The 25,541-nt window shown below is 38.1% G+C and overlaps 1 protein-coding gene across 2 annotated transcripts in view; it reads right to left on the bottom strand.

Annotated features, from left to right (window-relative positions):
* The window catches only part of Prkg1 (protein kinase cGMP-dependent 1), a 1,122,235-nt gene that overhangs the window by 947,093 nt on the left and 149,601 nt on the right, over positions 1 to 25,541 (bottom strand). For both annotated transcript variants that reach the window (XM_041660894.1, XM_041660893.1), the window contains exon 2: positions 9,458 to 9,624. In XM_041660894.1, the coding sequence (XP_041516828.1) occupies positions 9,458 to 9,624 (167 nt within the window). The remainder of the gene's footprint in view (positions 1 to 9,457; positions 9,625 to 25,541) is intronic.

Genomic DNA, 25,541 nt, shown 5'->3' with positions numbered 1-25,541 from the left:
CCTTTCCTCCCCAAGTTTTTAGTTCATGGAGTTTCATCACAGCAATAGCAACCCTAACTAAAACACTCATTTAATTTGTTGTCCATAAAACAAGTGCTTTATTAAGAGAGATTTATGTGCCAGTCTTCCCTTTATGTCTGGTTTAGACAAAAAAAAACACTTCACTGCCCTTTTGCATCACCTCACCGAGCTTTCCAAGATGAGCACTTACTGCCCTTTGCAAAATCTTCAATGGAATGCCTAGGAACATCTTAAACTTCCATCATTGGGGCAAACTCATAATTCACTCTCTTAAAATATGAACTCATCTCATTTATTCCCACCCCAGAAAAAGCCACCACCACTTACCCAAAATTTGTATTAAAAACAAATAATTCACTTTCAATTCTCTTTTATCAATTTATGTATTCCCCAACATCACAACTTCGGGCATCTCCCATCTGCCACCTTAGTCTAAGCCTCTGTCCTACTTTGCTTCAATTAGTGGTATCACCTCGCAGCTGGGACAACTGGTCCTTTCCATGACTCTATAATTCATCTATCCAAGTTTCTGGCTGCATGCAAAATCCACGTTTATAGTCATAAAATATAAAACAAACATGTCTCATCGACTGTCCATCTTTCTGTAAGCCTTTGAGGATTAAGACACAACAGTCAACTGTGTTTTTGACTCTAAAACCGCCGCAGCTTCAACTCATGCTTTCTAATATGCCAAGCACTCTTCCTGTGGGTTTTTTTCATCTGGAATCTTCTAACCACACATTTGTTGATCTGCCCCTTCCTTGTCATTCAGTTCTCAGCTCCAACTTTACTTTCCCAAGGAAACACTGTCATATCAGAGACAGTCAGACTCACCAAGACTTCTTAACTGCCCTAGCTAATTTCATTTATTTCTAACATTTATTACCACCTTTTGCTTTCCTCCTTATATTTATTTGTCTTTTCTCCCTTCAACCATCATCAAAATACATATCATGTTCTGTTCTGTATCTTCAGTCTCTGCTAACATACAATAATGCTAGGAGACTTAAATTCTGCATTTCTTAATAAAGAACAATCAAATGAATTCATAAGTTAATTCCAATACAGATGCTACTTTGCAAAAATTTCCACTAGGTATCTTTTTTACTCTTCTCAATTGCTGAGGATATTAAAATTAAAACATTCTTAGACAACTCCCTCAAAGGCACACTGTGGCATGCTGTGAGAAGAGGACATCTAATTCTTGGGGCTTACTAATTTTTGCTAAGTATATTTGTGATCTCAAAATCAGCACACACACACACACACACACACACACACACACACACACATTCCAAAAGATTTTTCCAATTTTAGAACACTTAAACTCTAGAATTGATAAAACAAACAATTTAAATGTACAGGATAGAATCCAGATATTCAAAGCCATCATAATTTTCTTTGAAGAGAACAAACAAAATGATTGTCAAAAACATGCTGAATGACTATTTCTTTTCTGAAGATTAATTTTCCCTGCACTTGAAAGCCTTAGCATCAATAACAATGAATGAAAAGATCCAAAGTGCTTTATATGGCAGAGGAATTCACCTTAGCAAAGGTAATCAGATTAGGCACCAAAATGGAACTAAATAAATCACTAATATAAATATTCTCTGCAATAATTTGATGATATATTAAATATGCATGAATTGTAAATTCTCCAGAATTTAGCTTAATACCCATTTAAGTCATATCTATTATAATTCTAAATATCTGTGATACTTATAAAGATTTAGGTTGAAAATATTACTGGGAAAGAGTTTATAGACTAACTAAGCATAATCACCAGATTCAGAGTGCAACTTTCAAAATCGTAATAATTCAATTCATAAGAAGTACGTGCAAATAAGCTGCATTTCTCAAGAGGGAACCCATTGGAGAATACCTGAAAGAACACCTGAGAATGAGTCCAAGGGTCTCTATATAGGGGTCTATATGTTAGGGGGTGGTTGTTGCCATGGTAGCCACAGTCTGAGTTCCTCTTTCTGGGAACGTCTGTTTTCCTTTGGAGAGTATGCCCAAACCACTACACACTCTTCAGGGACGTCACACTGGAGTGGTGGATTCTAAATGCCTTAGTCTAACCAGTCTCCCACAAAAGTCACTGGAAATCTTGTTAGAGCCTCCAAGGAAATACATGGATGTCTTTGTAAAAATGAATCTACAACTCTAGGGTTCTTGTTAAATGTTCCGAAGGCACACCACCCAACAGCTTATGCATGATGAGCGAGGTGAGATGAATTTCATTCTGAAATGTGTTATTACACTCTGGCCCAGGTACTAATCACAATTTCTTCCTACTGTTCCAGCTGTACTACACTCGGTCTTAATTTTCACCCAAATAATACACATTTGCGCTTTCAAAGTTGGCACTCTATCAACGTGAAGAGTGAAAAGGCTGACATTTGAGAGAAATGAATGAAGATAGGATGATAGAAATAAAACACAAAATCCATAATTATTTACAGTGAGAGTAAGCTGGAGAAAGGAGACGTACATTTCAAATATTTGACTCAGGGATTGCATTCCTGGTAGCACATGATTTGTTACCTTTCCAGCTACCACCTCAAAACTATATGCATGGCAAATTTCAATTATTTTCAATTTGTGCACTCATTCAAACGAAGAAAAGCCATAGTGCTACCTTTTTGTAATGTAATGAATTCAGTTCAACTTGTAAGGCTTCATTTTAAACAGTCATACCAGGATTCATTAGCTAAGTGTGCCTGTCAAAGTCAGGCATAGCCATGCATGGCAGTGATCCCAGCATTTGAGACCCTAAGGCAGGGGGCTCTCAAATTTGTCATCAGCCTGAAGTACAGAGTGAGAGGCACAGTGTTTAAAACACAAGGCGACAACAATAAAAATATCATTCTTAAAAGCATGACAGTTTTCAATAACACTGCCTTTGGTCAAAACATTTGGTTAGTTCTGTTTGAATTATACAGCAAATATTTTATTCTTTTAGTGATACATAAAGACATATCCTTAGTATATTGTAGACAAAAAATATTGTTCAGCTTAGTCACCAAACCTGTCAGCAAATGCCTTGTCATTACCTGCAAATATATAACACACTCTCACAGGAAAAAAAAAACAAACAAACAAAAAACAAAGAAAGAAACCACTGTGGAACAATCAAATTCATCTTTTCCATCTCTCAGGATGATTTAGATTCTAGAACATTTTGGGAAACAATAGAAGATAGAAGTAAAATATAAAATTTTTGCAGCATCAAATTTTGAAAAGGATATTTTGTTTTAGATTATAGGCAGAGACTTTGTTTATTGATAATTAGTGTCTCACATACCTAATTCAAATGTATACCTTTACAGATATACCCATGTGCATGAGAAATACTAGCATTCAGGATTTGTTAAAGAGACAGAAAAAAAAACCTCGGAAGATACAGTTCACCACATTCAAATTAATAACTGTTGTCCATCTGGTTTCACTCAGATATAAAAACACAAGCCCCACCAGATAAGAGAAAATATTTACAATACTGATAACTATCAAGGGGTAAGCTCCAAAAGATGTAAAGTTACCTACCTAACAGAAAATGAACAGACTAAGAAAGACTCCTCAAAAGGTGACAAAAGCTCCTACATATAGAAAAAGATGTTCCATCTCATTGGAAGTTAAGAAAAAGGCAAGTTGAAATCACTGCACACCTATCCATTAGGTTAGTTCAATGCTAGCCAATAAAAATCACCACAAAGCCGGGCGGTGGTGACGCAAGTCTTTAATCCCAGCACTTGCGAGGCAGAGGCAGGCAGAATCTGTGAGTTTGAGGACAGCCTGTTCTACAAGAGATAGTTTCAGGACATACTATAAAACTTCAGTGAAACCCTGTCTCAAAAAAAAAAATCACCACAAATACAAGAAACAAAAATGGAAAGATACATATAAGCTATAGTGAGATATGATCAGCTTAATATAAAATACTTTGGAAAGTTATTTGGTATTTAACAAACAAAATGTGCTTTCTAGCAGGCAAAAATATTAGAAATAACACAATTATCATGGAAAGCTAAAAATAAATATAAGGAACAAAATACTGTGCCAAACCACCAAGTTTTCAAAAAAAAAACAGTTCAGATTTATTAGAGTCATGAAAAGTTTAGGTCTATTCATAACTACACATGAGTTTTGGGTGGTTGAGATGGTCAAAAGGAACTCTTTTGACCTGTGGAATCTTACAAGCTAACTTGGAGAACGATAATTCACAAAGTCACAGGTTCCGAATCATCACGTTGGGGACAGGGTAGAATAGATGTGATGTGGTTTAGACACAGGAGTCCCTCTTCCACCCACGCAGTTTCTCCTCGCAGGTGCTACACAGTCTCTGTAAAAATGCCTCCAGAGATGCGTTCTCGTCACCACATGAAGCTGCTCATTTCACTTTTGGAACATTTTAATTAGTAGATTATTGATTCTCCAGCTGACTCAATTTAAACTTCTTTGTAGTATTCTTCCTTTGGTTATCTAGAGTCATGCAAAATAATTCCATTTCCATATGAGAGCAGTTTAAGAATTTAAGAAGTTATATTTTTATCCCAACCTTTCCATATATAGGCAAAATATTGCCAGTTTTTGTAAATGTATTGTAATTCCTGAATTTGTCCCAGCATATTAAAAACTCTTTTGTACTTGTTATCCCAAAGAACATAGTGCCTATTCCATGTGCCATATAAGTAAATACCTCAGCTCCCTGTCTCCAACTCTGCTTCTGAAATATTATTTTCAAAAATGTACATTTAATATTTAAGAATCTCCTTGTTTATAAATACATGTTTTGTTTTGTGTAAGTAGTTCATAAACATTGGTTTTTTGCAAAAATATTACAAGTGTGATTCTCTAAAAAATTATAAAACATAACATATTTCAACTATTCTAAAGAAAAATAGCTTCGGGTTGAACATGAAAACGTAGGCCAAAAGGCAACACCTGGTGTTAGCAAATAAGATGGTCTGTTTCTCTTGTTATGTTTGCTAACAAATGTTTCACATGATAACGTATTCAATTCCCCTCATACACTCAGTAGGGATTTTGAATGCTAACTGAGAGACTCATCATTAATGTCAGTATTAGCAATGTCATTTAGTTGCATAGAGAGAATAAACACATTGGAGGGGACTAGCAGTTATAGTGGGACATATGTAAGCTTACCCTGGAGGATGGCCAGCATGAAAATAATAAATAGTTGTGAGGACACGTAGCATATGCAGACCTGCATCTATGAATTTGCCAAAAATACATCAAACCAAGCAAGGCCACCTGAGAGAACTGCTAGGGATACTCAGATACTGCTTAGCGAGAGCGTGTGAAGGTCCGCTCCAACAGTTCTTTCTGTCAGAAGCTAAGAAGTGGGTCTTGAGAGGATTCTTTTAAAATTTCAGTATGAGAAAATAAAATCAATGCTATTGATTTTAGACAGAAAAAGATGGGGTTTGCAGTGTTCAAAGAGTTTAATCCTAAACAGAAAGGTGAACTATGAATTTAGGCAAGTCACAGATTCCTTCCATGAGAAGAGAAGAAATAAGGAGGAGACACCCTTTCAGGTTGTTTGTAGAGAGTTTAGCTCATAGCTGAGTGTTTGAGGCTCGTCAGGGAGCCTGCATACTAGAAGACCTGAAGAGTCCTAGATGCTTTCATAATGAACCGTGGCTACTCAGCCTCGGCAGACATTGTCCCTTCTTGCAATAATACAGTTTTACATCATGTAGTTTGATAGTGTGCATCTATTTTGAGTCTACAAATTGGGATATTCATAATAAACATGTTATTATATGTCTAGTCTTCTTGAAAAGTTACATTACTGAATACTTGGGTATGGGAAATTCAAGGCTTAGCTTCATATTTCAATATACTGGCAGAATAATTTTATTCACGTGCTCTAACTTCCTCAAGCATCAGCTTTTCTATTTGCTAATGCATAGATAGTTAGATGGTCTCGCGGAATCATTCATTATGAAGAGAGAAAGTTTAATAATTAGCAAGTCACTAAACACTATCTGCCAAGGGAGTACTTCAAAAAGCTGTCATTGGTTAATATCTTCTTAAAAAAAAAGCCATGATTCCTCCTCAACAGTGAACTTAAATGGGTGACTCTCTAAATACACTAAGCAGCCTCGTCATTAAAAGTGAAGTACAATCTGCTTCCACGGGGAAACCCACAAAGCTTTGCAAAAGTCACCTCTAAGCAAATCGAACTCTTTTTTTTTTTTTCAAAACAGGGTTTCTCTGTAGCTTTGGAGCCTGTCCTGGCACTAGCTCTTGTAGACCAGGCTGGCCTCAAACTCGCAGAGATTCGCCTGCCTCTGCCTCCCGAGTGCTGGGATTAAAGGCGTGCACCACCATTGCCTGGCTGCAAATAGAACTCTTAAGCAGAGTAAAAATTAGCAATCCCCACTAGTCGAGTATCACATTAGCTTCTTAAAGCATACTATATTTTGTATTCTTAATTGCTAAATCAAAAAATTATTTTAAATGAGAGAAAAACTGAGGTTTACCTTTATGATAAAAACATGCTGAGTAGTAAGTAACAGACAGCACATCCTAAATCAGCCCAGTGCCAATTTCTTTATGAAAACAAGCTATAAAACGTATGGTAAAGCATTTACATATTTGAAATGTCAAAGGAGCCTTAGACAGTTTTTGTCTTTAACTACTATCCCAAACAATTCTTGTTGAAATTTGAAAGTGATCCTTTAACTAGGTTGTAATTTTAAGTGTCTGAGAGGATCATTTCTCTCCAGAGAAATCTGAAAATTAGACTGGTTTTCTTTGTTAACTCCTTGAGTGTTTTCATGGACATCTTGATAGCAGGCTTGTGAAAGATCCTCCAGAGCCAATTCATTTACTATTGCATGCTATATTCTTCATAAATATTAATGTCCACAGATGAAAAGAACCCTTCTATATCAAGAACATTGCTGTGTAAGCTCTGAGAAGATTGAATGTGTTGGCTTAAAAAACCTAATTATGCAATAAAATGGTTCCTCAATTAAAATTTGTAAAAATTTAATGATAAAGTTTTTCATTATAAATCCCTTTGGCCTAAAGGTAAAAGCACAAAATCAATAAAAGCTATACTGAGAGGATTTTAATTTCTGTTTAGAGAAAGGCTGTTATCAGTTTATAGGATTATGGTCATTTCTATTGAGTTTATTAAAGACAATCAATTGCAAAAACACAATATCCATGACTCTGAGTATTGACGTATTATTTAAAGTATTGTTTTTAAAATGATAACTAAAATAGGGTTTGTAATAGGTAATGGCATGCTGTTTAGTCAATCTAACAGTGAAAAGAAGATAAAATTTATTCAAGTTAGCTTGAGACAGTAGTGAAAATTCTGTATTTATCTTTACTAAAGGAAGTAATATGGTCACTGATGAGCATTTTTGCCCATTTTGTTATACATAAATACACATGTATGAGAAAACAGTTTTTAAATTCTCCTTAACATATGAGGTATGAACTTTGCATCATAGTATCTAAATGTTATTTATTTTGTATCATAATATTTATGTTATAGGATATCATCAGGATAAGGGAACATCAACAGAAGGACTTTTGTTTTAGAATATTTGTTTATCTATGAAAAATGTATTACATTTGCTTAACTATGTAAATATGCATTGCATTAGCTTATGTTTCAGAGTATTTGTTTAGCTAAAATGTATTGCTGCCTTACCTTGCCTACCTAAGGCACCTGATTGATCTAATAAAATTTGAATGGCCAACAGCAAGGGGAGAAACAAGCCTAAGCTAAGGCCAAACATTCATAATTAATAATTAGTCTTCATGTCTTTATTTGGGAAATGGTCGGCAGCCCAAAGACTTAGATCCTTTTCTGTGGAAAGAGTTCATTCATATTCAGTTGTATAGGGCAGCTCCTGCTGTTAGAATATGAGTTTGATGTTCATGCTTATGTATTAGATACACCAAAGTTGTATCTTGTTGGCATACAATGGACTTGTGTGTCTTTAAATATCCACTTGGCTTCCAAGGACACCAAACACATGCTTAATTGTTATCCTAGATACTTCTTTCAAAGTGTTTTATAGATGAGAGTAACATTTAAAGGAGTAAACTTTGAGTTAGGCTTATTGTCATACAAAATGTGAATGGAAGTCCTCAATCAGCTGATGGCCTAAATAGACAAAAGGCTGACCTCCCACCTCAGGAGAGGGAATTCTACAATAGACAACCTCTACAATTGTTGCCCTGAGCATTTTGGACAGCCACCACAGTCACATGAGCCCATTTCAAGACAAATTTCTTTCTATTCATACAAATATAAATATAGTAAAGTATCTACATATGTCTACAACAAACTATATATTTTTTCTGTTTCTCTATAGAACCTTGATATACCCTCATAGTAAAGAGTTTAAGTCTGAATTGCAGGAAGAGAGAGAGTGGTTCCCAGCCACTTAGCCACAAAATAATATTAATTAAACCATATTAATTAAATCACAGCTTGACTCATTAGCTCTAGCTTCTTATTGGCTAACTCTTACATATTAATTTAACCCATCTCCATTAATCTGTGTATAGCCATGTGTCAGTGGCTTATCTGGTAAAGTTCCCAGCATCTGTCTCTGGCTTCTCGCTGATTCCACCCTTCTTTCTCCCAGCATTCAGTTCTGTCTTCCCCACCGACCTAAGTTCTGCCCTGCTATAGAGGTCCAAAGCAGTTTCTTTATTCATTAATGGTAATCACAGCATACAGAGGGAGATCCCACATCACTGAATCAAGATTGGCTAACTACCAGAACTGAACTAGAAAATGGTATATTCTCATCGATTCTCAATCTCCTCTTTTATAGAACCAGACAACACATTTAGCCTTCTGCTTTGTGAAACCTGCTAGCCCTCTTAGTAGACAGCTAATATGCAGTCCAGCCTTCATTGTCTCTGATATATATGTACTTATACATACAAACATTCATATACACTATACACACACACACACGCATGTATGCAAGGAACTGAAATATCATCTTTACCTGAAAGAATCATAACAGGAAACCTAGTCATGTATTAAATGTTAAGAGTAGAGTTGAAGACCTTGGACTACCTGACCTAAAAGACTTCCCATCATCTTAAATTATCATTGACATATTGTCAATATGCTCAACAGTGGAATTGCGTGCAGTCTCATTCAGTTGCAGACAGTATTGTTTTCACACTATTGACTTTCTCCAGCTGTGAAAACATATGGAATCCCTATATTTATCATCCAAACACCAAAACTTCATATAATTAGACAACCATGGTACCTCGTGGTGTTGTAGCTCCTTGCAAATTGTTTCCCAATGAAAGAAGGAAGACAAGCATTGTTCCACAGAATACACTGCAGTCTTTGGGAAGCTGGGAAGATTGGGAAAGAATGAGTGGCAGAGGAGCAGGTTACTAACCATACCTTCCATGACATACACCAGGGATCCCACATCTCCTTCCTTGATGATGCAGCTGTCTTTGCCATATTCCACGGGGTACATACAATCCACAATCTCCTGGATCTGCGACAGCTCCAAGTTCTTCATGAAGTCATTGTCAAGGATGGCCTCTTTTATGAGATCCTTTGACCTAAGGCAAGAGAGGGAGGAGTTATTGACACATCTGACCAGCCTTCCATAGTTCTTGGAGCTCAGTGGAGTCACGCAGTGCTCTGGCAAACAATGAATGAATCTTCTTGAAAGGCATGGAAACAAAGCGTACAGACAGCAGAAAGAGAACCAGAAATATTCCTTTCAGCAAACTACCATTTAGTAAGTGCCCAACATACAAACAGCAAGCATATAGGTTCAATCTGTTTTACAGTGTTTTAATCTCCAAGGATTGTGGAAAAAACTAATGGATGAGAAATAAATTGAAATTTATAATTTGGACTAAGAACTAAGTTTACAAAACCATAGGAGAAATATTTTTTACTCTTTATATGTTATAAAAGAAAATTCACAATCTCTCGCGTGCTTCATCTACTAGACTTTCTGCTTTCAATTTGCTCTCTTCTGTACAGCATATTTCTACATTAATGCCAGGTGTGGTTTGGGTACACCAGAAAGAGTCTAGCTAGGCATTTGTAAGGAGTACATTTAGAAATGTGACACCTTTCATCTGAGTATTTCCCTTCTGTAGGAAACATTATTTCTGTGATCATCTTCATTTAGACTAACTAGACAGATAGGACTACACTGAAGAAGATATTTGAAAAAGCATATGATTTAGAACTGGAAATATATATGTATATGGAGAGAGAGAGAGAGAGAGAGAGAGAGAGAGAGAGAGAGTCAGTCAGTGGGAAAATATAAACAAATTTTGCAATTCAGATTCAGGGTTATGAGTGAAGTTTTGCGGAACTTAAAAAAGTGTGATAATTTTATTCACTGAGGGATAAGATGTTCCACACCACTTATTATGGTTATAAAATCCAAAGAGAAAGCAATGCTAGGGAATATATTGTCCAGAGGGAAACAGTCATAGTATACATCAGAAACTGGGTCTAATAAAAGTTGAACCCTTAGCCATACATGTAAAGCAACACATTTGGAATTTTATATTGAAAGACTTAAATTTTTAAAATGTGAATACTAACTGGCCTTTGTTGACTCTGACAACACATGTTGGTTCTCCGAGAAATAGCCTGCAATAAAGACAAGTGACTGAATTATCAGTCCTCGAGTCCACTTGCGTGTGATGTTTCATTTAGGCTAAGTATGGCTGGCCTGATCTTCTCACACTGTGATCCATAATGACTTGGTCTTCAACATTTACAAGTTTCCCTGTTTCTGAAGTTTAGAATGGGCATACATTTTTCTATAAAAAAAAATTCAAAAGTAAATCATAAGCCACAACTACTTTGAAGAAAATCAAACTAATCTATTTCCCGTTTAATTAATGATGGCAGGCCATGATTGGTATCAGGGATACGACTCTTCAGGAGGTTGGCTTTGATATTCTCGACATCCTGATAGCCCCAATGGCAGGAATTTTCACCTCAGGAAGTGGTGGTGATGGATGGGAAGGTATTAGAGTCTCACAATGTCTTCATTTTAAAAGCCCTGTTTCGGAGGCACAGTTCTTCAGCTACAGGGTTTCTGGGGTTCTGACTTATTTTTAAATTCCCAAGTGCCAGAAACTTTGTTTTCAGGCCAAAACTGCATTGCTTCTTTTCAGTATTTAAAACAAGATGCAAAAGTTGCCGTCATGAAGCTTGCATGCTTAACTCTCTTTCTCACCATGACCTCACAAATGCCAGCAGCACTTTCATGTTGACTCCCATATGCATTCATTTATAAGTATTTCCCCAAATACCAGAGTTTTTTATCTTTAAGAAATTCATTTTATCAAAGGCATTTCCCTCATATAGAGTGCTATGGACCTATCCTGTGCATACAGAAATGGTAATTGGCGAACTCCAAGACCATCCCTGACAATCATGTAAAATTCCTAAGCATTGTAGCCTCAACTCTGAGATTCCGTCTTACACCTGTAAGAATGGCCAAGATCAAAAACACTGATGACAACTTTTGCTGAAGAGGTTGTGGGGAAAAGGGAACACTTCTGCATTGTTGGTGGGAATGCAAGATGGTACAGCCCCTTTGGATGTCAGTGTGGCAATTTCTCAGAAAATTAGGAAACAATCTTCCTCAAGACCCAGTAATACCACTTTTGGGTATATATCCAAAGGGTGCTCAATCATGCCACAAGGACATGTGCTCAACTACGTTTATAGCAGCATTGTTTGTCATAGCCAGAACCTGGAAACAACCTAAATGCCCCTCAACTAAAGAATGGATAAGGAGAATGTGGTGCATTTTCACAATGGAGTACTACACAGCAGAAAAAATAACAGCATTTTGAATTTTGCAGGAAAATGGATGGAGCTAGACAACATTGTTTTGAGTGAGGCAACCCAGACCCAGAAAGACAATTATCACATGTCCTCACTCATAGATGGTTTTTAAACATAAAGCAAAGAAAACCAGCCTATAAATCGCAACCCCAAAGAATTTAGACAACAATGAGGACACTAAGAAAGACTTACATAGATCTAATCTACATGGGAAGTAGAAAAAGCAAGATCTCCTGAGTAAATTGGGAGCATGGGTACCTTGGGGGAGGGTTGAAGGGGGAAGGGAGAAGCAGGAAGGGGAGTGGAGAGAAAAATGTAGAGCTCAATAAAAATCAATAAAAATTTTTTTAAAAAAATTTCTAAGCATTTAGGACAGAGTTCCAGAGCATTCCAGGGACACATACTTCTCAAATTTCATTTTGGATAGAGATCACTTAATCGCAGGCCTCTGAAGAAAATTACTCTAGGCTTCACTTGGGCACCTGTGTCAGCTCAAAGCAAATTTATTTGGCCTTAGACGAAATTTGGAGTTAGAGTGCTAGCATTCATGAAACCCTGACTTTAATCTCCAATGCTGTAGAAATAAATAAACATGGATCAATAGAAGACCTATGACTTAACATTTATGTCTCCATACAGATTTTATCAAATAATATTTTGTCAATAAAATATCACATCTATCTCTGCATCACAGCAAGATGGAAATTTTGGGCCTCTGTATGATCTAGTTGGTTCTGGCTAGTTTTACATCAACTTGACACAAGATAGATCCAGAGGAGAGAAAAGAGCAACAACTGAGAAAATACCCCCATAAGATTTGGCTGTAGGCAGGCCTGTGTAGCATTTTCTTAATTAGCGGTTAATGGGGCAGGGCCCAAGCCCACTGTGGGTGAGGCCACCCCTGGGCTGGTGGTCTTGGGTTCTATAAGAAAGCAGGCTGAGCAAGATGAGAATCAAGCCAGGATGCAAGACTTCTCAATGGCTTAGCTCACTCCTCCATGTTCCTGCCCTGCATGTCTTTCTGTCCTGGTTTGCTTCAATAATAAACTGTGATTTGGATGAGTAAGTCAAATAAACCCTTTCCTCCCCATGTTGCTTTGGCCGTAATGTTTCATCAGAGCAATAATAATCTTAACTAAGATAGAATTCCAAGTTGACCTTGTCAGGATGTAATACCCAAAGCCCAGGCCCTCCTGATAAGAGACGTTTTAGGCCTTTCACATAAGATTGAATAAAGGACTTGTAGGCAATTCCCACATGCCAAGAACACAACATTAAATATTCATTTTTCCTCTGAAGGCTATAAATGCTTTCTATTTCCTCACGTATATTCCTGCTATAAGATTGGAAATGTGCTAGCTGAATTGGTGGATGTGAACATCCTGACCCAAAGTCATTGCAGATAGGTTTTCAATTTTGAAGAAGTATTGAAATTGGCCAATAGGATTAGCCAACTAAATTTTACCTTTAAAAAATGTCAGCTGGTCATAGTAATGTGTTTGCTTTGGTTTTAAGAATCTCCAGAGGCCTGAAATCTTCACCCTTCTTTTTAGGAGAGGTTCCCCTCACTGCCCCACCAAGGCAATGATACTGATGCCACAGGCAGCCTTCCCCAACAGAGTATAAATGACATCTAATGCTTTAGAGCGGAAAGAACTTCTAGGCACTGAAATAGTTGCAACCATTAAATTCTCTCTAAGCATGGAAACCAGCCAAAACAATCTAATAACTGAACACAAAACTTCTATAATCAACCATCTAAACAAAATAATATATCGATCTCTTTACTTCTCAATAGTCAGCTTTGGGCTCAAATATCTGGAAAAGCGATCAATACAATTTAATATCACCAAGGCCTAGAATATGGTCTCTGCAATTAGGAATTCCCTAGTCCTATCCCTGTTGATAATCCATAGCCTTTTCACCCAGATGTTGTCCTTACAAGATCTCCTGGCATTCCTAATTCTGGGAGTCATCTCAGAAAGATAACTCTACCTATGAAATATTTGATTGCTCACCTATCAGAGAATAAATAAAGTCTCTTGAAATAGTTCTCTGGCTGCCACTAGGTTAAGATTCTGTTTAGAGTGTATCCTTCTGGCACAATTTTCCTTGGTCAACTCTACAGGTATACGATGGCTGAGAATTAATATGACCAGCTGACATTCTTTAAAGATAAAATTCAATTGGCTGATCCTATTGGCTAATTTTGATAATTCTTCAAAATTGAAACTCTTTCTGCAGTGACTTTAGGTCAAGATGTTCACAACCATAAATTTGGCTAGCACTCTTCCAGTCTTAGAGCAAGAAACACATTAGAAATATGAAGCATTTATAGCCTTCAGAGGCAAAATGAGTATTTAATATAAATCACTGGCATCACCAGTCTAAAGTACACAACAATGTTTTTCATAGATAACTAATGATATTAATTTTTGTGGTAATGTATGAGTCACATTTTTTTCTAACTTTTTTCAAGCTCTAAAGCAGAAAATATAGTTCCAGTGCCATAAACTATGAAATCAGAGTGAATTAATTCTAGAAATAATAATTAATAATAGGGAAAGCTGGTTAGCCCATAAAATATTCATTTGCTAAAATGTCACTTAGATGATAGCATACGCATTCTCCCTTTTAAGCAAGGCTCCACTCATGGTCACTGACGAAAAACAATGGACAAGAACTCTTGAAATCGCAGGCTAGCTCTGGACAGATAATATAGGCTTATATTAACAACAGGAAAAGTATCCTGCTTTGTAGGTGTTCAACAATGTTCAGAAGACTCAATATTAAAACTCTCCCATTTAAATATTTATGTCATTCATCTGTGCAGATATGGACACCCATATCTGCTCGTTCACAGAAGTGACCAGAACTTAAAATACAGCAGTCTCCAAAAGAGCACATATCAAACTCTCGCCCTCTGAGCCCCCTGTTTGATGTCAGAAGGGTACATGTTTGGCTTCATAGAAGTGTTATGAAATGCTTTACTTGGGAGCTGCACACTCATAACACTGCTAAGAAATATGTAGTTCCATCTATTAATAATTAACTCTATCACTGATGTCCAAATGCCCACATAACAAAACTAGGAAATGACTGAAAAGAAAGCACGCCCCTGTAACCTAAGTTCATAGGCCTAGTAGCAAGTCAACATCACACAGTACTTTTGAACCTTCAAGGAGCTAAACAACTGGACCTTTAGAAACCACTCGTGTCCAGGATGTCCAACGCAATCAAACTACAAACACCCATTAAGTTAGTCACCATCTTGGGCAAATTCAGGACATAGTTGGAGGCGATGGTGTCAATGCCAAGTGCCTCATACTTTTGCAACACTATACATTGTCATTTAAATTGTTGAAATGCCTTGATTTCTATAACCAGCAAGTATAAGAATCATTTAAAAAGAATTAGTCTCTGGGATAAATTACCATACCCTTTAAATGTGCTTGCATTCAACAGCCCCCCCCCCCAAAAAAATAATATGATTCTCTACTAGTCTTGCCTGCCTGCCTCACACGCCAGTGTGTAGATTTTCCCTTGGCTGAGAATAACGACTTGGTTAATTCACTCAAGTCATCTAATTTCAGGTGCCTGGAGCCAAATTTAGCCCTGCTCTACTATCTGACATATCCCAGGAAGCAAAAACTTTGATAGGCCTGTTTGTTTTCTCTCCAAATACTATTTTTTATTAAGCTTTAATATGTGAAGAACTCAGAATCGTCCTGGAGAGAAATTTAAAACGGAACAAAAGTGTTAATTCTCAGTCCTAGTTGTGAAAGCTGTGTGGGTCCTAAGCTTCTGAAAGTCAACAGAAAAACTTAGCCCCGAACTGGACGCTTGAGTCATCATCACCATCACAGTAGCTGGACCATTATTGATATGAATTAAATAGTTTCTTTGTTTTCTACAATATGCAAAATTCTTTGCCTCATTTATGCCTCATTGTGGTTCTCTGAGTTCATTATAGTGGAATTCAGAGCCGTTTTCAGAATGTCCAATGATGCTCACTCAGTAAGTGACGGGTAGGGTCAGGATTTAAAGATTAATCTGTTTGGCTTCCGAGACCACACTTTCCCTCAATGCTTCAACTTCTAATTCAAAGACCAAATTTTATTTCCCAATTTCAAATGATTATCCTAATTATAGAATCCAAAAATAAATATTATGCTAAAAATCTATAAAGATAACAGTCGCATTTGGATATTAATCTCTTCCATTTGCAAAGATGATGTCATGCTTTCTGAGAAGCCCTCCATAGGACCTTTCATTCTCTAATACCCTGAGCTGAGCAGGCCATAGAATAGATATGGTTATTATGCTTGCTTGGCATGTGAGCAATACAGGCACCAAGAGCTTCAAGGACTGGCAAGTTGACATGTAAGATCATTTAGGTTGGTTCAACAACCAAACTAGAATCCAGGCCTTTGCTTCTGGTGTGCACATTTCTGTACCTTCAGTCCCATTCCCTGTCACTCTGGTCCCTAGTTTCTATGTCTCTCTGTCTATGCCTCTTTTTCACATACTTCAGCCTTTTAATCTTCAAACTCAGATGGACAAAAAACAATAAATTCATCATGTAACAGTAGCAGCAGGAAGCGAGCCTATTGGACAACAGTTCTGTGGCTTAAAAAGCCTTACATAGCAATTTCCTCTCAGATGAAGTCTTCTATCTTAGAAGGAAGCTCTTTAAGACACAGGATCTTCTAAGTGGGGTGGTGGTGGTGGGAAAACAGTCCATCTTTCAGAGGAACTCTTTAAGCACAGAACATAAACAACACAAACACTTAGGGAGTCTCTAAAACTGACCAAATACTAGACCTTCCCCCCAACTCCAAAGTTGATATAAACAGTTAAGGCCTTCTGAGAAACACACTGGAAAGCTAAGCTGCCTAAAAGTGGCTCAGACCACTAGACACCTGGAGAAAAAGAGGCAAAGAAAGCACATGAACTGGCCAAGCTGCCTGGAAGAAGCTCAGACCAACTGAACTACCTAGAAAAGACATTCTCCCACCTGCTGAGCTGCTTACTGGTTGAGCAGTGCACTTTGGGTTCCTGATGTTATGAGCTGGTTCCCAGGCTGGACTGGGATGTTGATGGCACACCTGTCTCCAAGTCATCCCTGGTCCATTGTAACCTCTCACTCACATACCTCTATATTTTTTCAATAAAACTTACGGTTCACATAGTTGGGCTTTGGTGGGATCCATTCTTCAGGCTACTGTCAGGTCCCTATCTGGGGAACTTAGACATTTGCTCATGCTTCCCCGGGAATAATTTCACAGAACATGGTGTTGGGGAGATGGTTCAGTCAGTAAGGTGCTTGCTGCGCAAGCGTGGAGATTGGAGTTTAGATCCCTGGCACGCACAAAGGAAGCAGGTTGATGGCATATTCCTGTCATGACAGTGTTGGAGAGGCAAAGGCAGGAGCCCTAGGGCTTGTCGAGCCAGCCAGTCTAGCTGAATCAATAAGCCTTATGTCAGTGAGATACCCTGTCTCAAAATTAAAATGGAGAGCTGTAAAGACACCTGATGCTAAAAGAAAAAAAAATGGGCAGTGGTGGCATACACCTTTAATCCCAGCACACAGGAGGCAGAGGCAGGCAGATCTTTGTGAATTCAAAGCCAACCTGGTCTACAAAGCGAGTCCCAGGACAGCCAGAGCTATTATACCGAGAAACCTTGTCTTGAAAAATAAAACAAAACAGACACCTGATGCTGTTGTTTGACCCGCACACATGCTCACGCATACATATACACACTCATGCACATGCGCACGCACACACGCACACACACACACACACACACACACACACAAATAGAATAAAATAAATAAAAGTAAATTTAAACATTCGCATTGGCTCACTCAGGGAGATCCACCTCTTCTATGGAGCAACACCTCCTGAGATTAACGACGGAAGCCAACTGATTCTGATGCTAGCGTGCTTGTATTTCCTTTCACTGCCTTTCCACCCATCCTGCACCTTCTGTCCCTGATGGCCTCTATATACAAATATGGAAGAGGAAAAAAGTGTATGTAGCTGTAACCATCCACTAAGATGAATGCTTATATTTGAATTCAACAGAAAAGGCAAACTCCTAGGGGGCTAGAAGAAACACTCAGTGGTATAACACTTGCTCTTATACAGGTGGCCCTGGGTTCTCCCCACAAAAGGCACCAAAGAAACAGAAGTTTCCACTGTGTCTACAGGGAGAAAAAAAATCTAAGAACAATTTAAAAAAAAAAAAACACCGCACTCATCATATGATTTTATTTCAGGAATCTGGATATGAAATAAATATTAAATACCTTGCATATAAGTATCTTATAGCAGAATCTAATATGTTGATTTTATAATATTAGATATATGTATCCATATAATGATTTAGACACTATAATTTGAATTAACTACCTTAAGTTTTCACTGGTAAAGACAAAGAGGGCTAGGGAGCAGAGAAATGAGAAGATAAAGAAATGTGATTTCATAACTGTCATTCACTACCTATATACCATGTCGCATGCTGTCCCCTGAAGGCTTGTCCCTTTCAGAAGCAAATAGTTAATATTTATTATCTTTTCAGTACAGCACTTCTAAGCCTAAAAATCAGGCACTGCAGGTATTTGCAGGCAGTCGTGATTGATGGGTTTAAAACGCAGCCACAATTTCCCACAAAGTGATTTAAAAACAAAACTAAGGTTGCTGAAATCAAAATACATTTTGGAGGAATAAACTCTACACATAATTCTGAAAGATGGTTACATAGTAAAGTCAGTAGAGTATATATTTCAAAACAGTTCAAAGGACTGTTTAATTATTCTCAGAGTAAAACAATGATAACTATTTGAGGGGCTGAATATGCCAATGGGTCTGATGTGACCATTTCCTAGTCTGTCTATGTATTACAACATCTCACAAAATATTTGTCCATTAAAGAAAACGAAGGTACAGTGCACAGCCTCTATCACAGCTTCGACTTTGCGGTCGCCTTCTGGAATGAATGGGAGTAGAGATAAGATGAAGGGACACGGTCAGGATGGGAATCTGTGGAACACCTGCCCTTCCTTCGTGCATATTCCCGGTCTACGTGGCAGTAACCTGTAGGAAAGAACACTTTGAGGGGGGTTATAAATTTTTGAAAATTCTTTATGCAGATGTTTTACTTACATAAGTTCTCCTCCTGTCCCATCAGCTCATTCTATATCTCCTATCATTTCGCCTCAAATTTATGACTCCTTGTATAATCATAATGGTCGCATACATGTAACTAAGTCCAGTCAGTGTCTCTCCTGGGTACATGTGCTTAGCACTGATCACTCGGAGTTGAATAGTCTGGCAGGAGTTTTAGTACCTGTGTTATTTCATTTTATCCTTCCAGCCAGAACCTACACACATAAAAATTCCTTCTAGAGCACAAGCAAGGAACTCAGGACCGCGAGGGGTGCACCCACATACTGAGACATTGGGGATGATCTATCGGGAACTCAACAAGGCCAGCTGGACTGGGTCTGAAAAAGCCTGGGATAAAACCAGACTTGCTGAACATAGTGGACAATGAGGACTTCTGAGAAGTCAAGATCAATGACACTGGGTTTTGATCCTACTGCACATATGGGCTTTGTAGGAGCCTAGGCAGTTTGGATGCTCACCTTACTAGACCTGGAAGGAGGTGGGAGGTCCTTGGACTTCCCACAAGGCAGGGAACCCGGACTGCTCTTCGGGCTGATGAGGGAGGGGGACTTGATTGGGGAAGGGGGAGGGATATAGGAGGCGGTGAAGGGGAGGAGGCAGAAATCTTAAATAAATAAATAAATAAATAAATATTCCTTCTAGAAGCAAAGCAGTCTTAGTAGCTACACAAAAGAGCAGATAAAATTTTAGGTGTTCATTCCAAACCCCCCCACCTTAAGAAAAAAAAACTCTGCCTCAGGTGTATAGACCATTTTGTCATCTGCTCCATCTGAGCCTTCTGCTCTTCATCCACTCATTCAGTTAGTAAAGCATTCCTTGGATAGCTCATATAAGACATGGTACGAGGCACTATATGCACAGGAATAAGTAGAAGGAGACCGCTGTTTATTGGGGGCAAAGATGATAGTAGAAAAGGAAGACAACACAACGTGAACACTAGAGATGTGTACAGAAGATACCTGGAAGGATAAAAAATAAAGGTGCATAATGCAGAAGGTTAGGAGGTAGAATTCAGGTCTGAAGTAAAGACCATGAAAATGAAACATGTAGGCAGAAGTTTAAAGACAAGATGAGCCACCCTATAGGAGACTTAAAGGAATGTATATAAACCAAAAGGAGCTGATTATTTGGGGTCAATATTAGGATTTCCAAACAGTCCCAAGTTTGAGCAGGGGCAGCTGGACATGAACTTGTAGACTGGAGCAGAGTCTGATTGCAACAGGGACTTGCAAGCTCTTTGGAAAGAATTAGAATTTTGACGGAATGTGAGCCTGTGAGAATGACATGGGGAAAGTAAGTTATATGCTGTGAATAATGTTTTCAAGAGATCAGGACGATTTCAGCTTATGAACTAGGACGGTGTGTGTGAAAGGAGAAGGGAGGGAAATCCCAGAAAGTACACCGCACGATTTCCAGCAAGATACAATGGCGACCTAGGTCTTAAACATTTCCCCTAGAACCCCCTATTTAGCCATAATTTTTTTTTTACACAACCTTAGGTGTACAGACATACATACTGGTATACAAATATATAGATATATGGTAAGTTATGTGAATCAAACGTTTACTGATAAACCATAAAGAAATTTATTTTAAAACAACTCAAACATTTAGTAAAGACAAAAGCAAATTTGCATCCTAATGAAATATAGTGCTGGTTTATTTTTAAGTAAAGAAACAAGGCTTGGCTGACTAGACATTTGGGGATTCAGAACATCAATATTTTTCAGAATTCATCAATATTTTGATTGTATTATTATCAATGCTATGAATGCCATTTCATTTAAACACACACTACAAGATGGCAGAAGGGTGTTCAGCATCCTTTCAGAAACTATTGAAAATAATGTTCTAACCTTAAGCCAAAACTCATTTGATAATTTGTATGAATCTCAGGTTGGCAACTCTAGCAATTAATTTTAAAATTAAACATTCTAACAACCTATGTTCCAAGTTTGATTCCCTGTGGCTGAGACAAAACACAGACCAAAATTAACTAGGAGAGGAAGAGAAGTATTTGTCTTTGAGGAATGGACCATCACTGAGGGGATGACCTCAAGCAGAACAGGAAGCTGGAGGTGTGACCTGAAACAGAGACCATGGAAGAATGCTCTCTATATCTTTTTCTGTGGCCCTTTCATTTTTCTTTTACAACTCAGGCCCACCTACCCAGGGTGGGCACCATCCACAGTGGGCTGGTCTTTCCCACACCAATCATTGATTTAAAAAAAAATGTCCCGCAAGCCAATCTGATGGAGACAATTCATCAACTGAGGTTTCTTTTCTTTGTTTCTTCTTCCCTGGTGATTCTGGTTTGTCTGAAACTATCAAAACTTAACTAGTACAATATATAGTCCAAAGGTATACTGACGTGATACATGCTGAGGAGTTACAGCAAGAAAATATTAAAAGTCTTTGTTTTCTATAATTAGATCAGTATGTTGCCATGCGTACAGAAAAAAAATACACACTATAAAGTATAAATTCTGCAACTCATACCTTCTATTGTGTCAAATGCCAGTCAGGGACTTTCCAGCAGCCTCAGCTGGATTTGCACAGCACGAGGGATTTTGCAGTGCAGAGTACATCTGTGTGCTCTGAACCAAGGCTGCAGTCAAGTCAAACGAAACATGCCTGGGGGCTGCCAGAAACAGGGCAGATTCATTAAGCATTTGATTTTGAATTAAATTTTGATCGCTGTACATTCGTTGAGCTTTTTCTGTTCATAATCTTTCATGACCTGTGCATTCAGCTACATTGCCCTGTGTGGGGATAGGACAAAGCTGGGGGCCTGTGTTAGAAGAGTGAGGAAGGAAATGTGCAGAAATGTGAGCAGCTTCGGAGCATCGTTTTGCAAGGCAACACCACAGGACTGGCACGACGGATGCGAGAATGACAGGGAGAGAAGCATCCTAAATAACTGGTTGGAGTAAAGGCACGTGCGTTGGTGCTGTTTCTCAAGAAGGCTTGGGCTTGGAGAAGTAACAGGTTCCCAGGGATCAAATTAACCCAGAGGTAGGGACAAGGGAAAGAAGGGAGATTTCTAATCTCTATAAGATCTTTAATCTCTATTTGATTAGAAAAAGCGAAGATCTGGAAATCGGCCTAGGGCAGTATCTGGAAAGACACATTTCAAAGAGATACACAATGGTTGACATCCCTTTCGATTCACATCAGAGCCATGTTTTTAAATATTTGTTTTTAACATTTTTAGTTCTGTGTAGGGAGGAAACACTATGGAACTGCAGTATGCCTCAGAGGCTAGAGGTATCTAATTGTCCCTGAAGAAGGAGTTGCAGGTAGCTGTGAGCCACCTTATATGGATAATGTGATACTTTCTCAGGTCCTCTCCAAGAGCAATATAGGCTTTTAACCACTGAGTCATCTCTCCAGCCCCCACAGTCATTATTTCTAATATGAATAACTTCATGTCATTGGTCTGGATAGCTCTGACATCTATCATTCATTACAAATGAGCTCTGCCTTTTAGTCTAGCAATAATTAACACTGCATTCCCCAGGATTATCCCTATGGGTTTATTTCTTAGATTTCTTTAAGCACACAAGTTTAAGAATAACTGAAATTTTATTGGAAACAGAATTACTCAGAAAAAATGACAAAAGACTGTCTTATGTTTTATAAAGAGGAGGTTTGTGCGTGCATACACACACACACACACACATCTAAATACTTATATAGGAAAACCTGGAACATCTATTGTGAGGATGGTAGTCTCTAAAAATCCTTGTTTCCTCCTCATTTATCTGAGCAAAATAGCAATCAATGAGAATTAAATCAAAATTAGACCGCCATCTCGGCAGTGAGAAGTCTCCCGTAATGTTGAGGAAATATACTTGTTAGCAGCCTGACAAAATAATCCATGCAAGAAACTGGTTTAGCAGATTTGATTCTTATGCCAACTAACTGCAGATTTTTTTTTTAAAAAAAAAAGCATCAGGGAGAAAGACAGGCAACAGAGAACATCAATGTGACTCAACATTCATCATCCTTTGACTCACTCACCACCGTATAAGCCTCATTACCCACCCCTCCATTTATTTCCTAAGCTGAGAATTGTGTTGTAAATGACACCATTCAGAGGAATGACTGTGCCATGGGGATCATTAAGAGTTCTATGCCGAATATAAGATTTTGGAGTTCTAAATGTCAGTACAGCAAAGCTTTTGCACATAGTCAAATGAATACCTTCTCTTACCTTGGGCTTTAGACACCTCACATTACCATCACACTTATTTAGTCCTTCTGTTTCTGGGGGAAGTTAGCCATTAAAAAGGCAACTAGTTCACTGCCTCTTTGGAAAACATGATGGGGATGGGTAGCAAATGTATAAATGAAAGGTAAATAACTTTAGTCATCGAGACCCAAAAAGACAAATAAATGTTGCATGTCTTCTCAAAGAAATGGATGTTAACATTTAGGTTTTCCATGTGTGTTTCAATGCAAATAAGCACAGATATTAGGTAGCTAGTAAGGGACCAGAGCTTGGGTAGGGGGGAAGGGGAAAGGTAGATCATCCACGGAAGGGAAATAAAACATAGTGTTGTAGGGAGATAATGGGGAGATAGAAGAGGATTAAATGAGGAAGGGGGAGTACAGAGTAAAGGAAGGAATACAAGGAGAGACAGCTGTACTGAAGGCCTCGAAAAACCTCATGGAGACCTATTACTGTAAAAGTTTTCATAGAGAGAGAGAGAGAGAGAGAGAGAGAGAGAGAGAGAGAGAGATATACAAATAGATAGAGAGATACAAATAGAGAGATAGATAGAAGATAGATAGATAGATAGATAGATAGATAGATAGATAGATAGATATAAGGAATTTAAATGGAGTGACCCCATGGGAGATACAATGCCTCAACTAGGCATTTTTAGAAGAAAGTAAAATTCCTAGTTTCAGAAATGGGTAACATATTGTTGTGTCATTGTCTAAAGGGGTCTCAGGAATGTCCTAACATCACAAGCTATTGACAAGGCTACTGGTTACCTTCCGCAAACTGACAGTGAAGCTGTATTGCCAAAGACATAGCTTACTTATATCACTGAACATAGAAATTGTGCTGGTCCCTAACTAGAAGTTTCACCCTACTGACTAGTGTTCATGCCTCTGGGAGGTATTCTACCTTCTACGAGATAAAAGTGATTGCATTTCACTTCAGAATTACCCACTTAAATCCTGTAACCTACAAGAGTGACCTGCCTACAAGATAAACTGGTGTAATAGTGGCACAGGTGTTATCAGAGTAATCAACCCCTTTTTGACTGCATTTAAGAACAACTCCATGAGATGGAACCTATACTTGACACTGCAAAAGTGACCAGGAATCTGAAAACAGATAGGTCACAATCCTTAGGTGAAAACTTATGACTATTATTCTACCAAAGGAATATAGTGATACAACAACTCCTTATAACATATTACTATACCCATAGATCAATGCATCACTCAACCTTCATCAAAGAAGCTGCTTGTTGCAGGATATGATAATTAAGACAGATATTCACAACTGGAAAACATACAGAGAGAAACGTTTATGCATTCAGTCCTAAATAGAGGGCCTTTACTAAACCCTTCCTCTCAAGGCTCTGAAATTTGTGCTGAAGAGGAGGTAGAAAGATCGTAAGAGCCAGAGGTGGTGGGTGACATAGAGGAAAAAGTGTCTTCCGGACAATGCAGGACTGATACCCATATGAACCCAAAGAGACTGTGACAGCATGCATAAGACCTGAATAAATTGAAACTAGACAAAAATCTCAGTGTAGAGAAGGGGAAGTGGATTAAAAAGTCACACCCCTCTCCAAGAAGCTATTTCTAACTAAAAAAGGGAAAATCAGCTTTTTCCCACTGGAACGTCACTGTTAGAGAAACCACAATCCAGGATAGGCTCCATGCCGAGGGTTTATTGGTCAACAAAAAATGGACTCCATGCCGAGGGTTTATTGGTCAACAAAAAATGGACTCCATTGTGTGTGTGTGTGTGTGTGTGTGTGTGTGTGTGTGTGCTGTCTGTCTGTGTGGTATGTTTTGCTATGTTATTTTTGTATTGCTTTTGTTGCTTTTGATTTTGATTTTTTTGCACTTTTTTTTCCTTTTGACAGAGGTTTTGTGGGGAGAGAACATGAAGTTGCTTGAGTAGGGTAGGGAGGATCTGGAAGGAAATATGCTGTATAATATTTTAATTCAAAAATCCATAGTTTGAAAAGTGATCAGTTCAGGCTCATTTGGAATTATGGATTATTACAGTGGAGCTGCATACCCATTTTCAAATTATACTAAATATGGTCCATCTTATCCTCTCCCATCCAACCACCAACAGACTCTGAGAGCCACCCAACATCACTGCCTCTTTTCCTTGGCAAAGTCCCTACAACGAGTTTCCACTTATGCTCATTCCCAGTCCTGTCTAGAATCCAGATGCATTTCTTTTCACAACAGAA

The sequence above is a fragment of the Microtus oregoni genome, unplaced genomic scaffold (assembly GCF_018167655.1).
Source record: "Microtus oregoni isolate MIOR12 unplaced genomic scaffold, Mior012 000012F_ref0000307, whole genome shotgun sequence".
Classification (NCBI taxonomy): domain Eukaryota; kingdom Metazoa; phylum Chordata; class Mammalia; order Rodentia; family Cricetidae; genus Microtus; species Microtus oregoni.
Note: the sequence above shows the minus strand (reverse complement) of the source record. Positions and strands in the feature narration are given on the sequence as shown.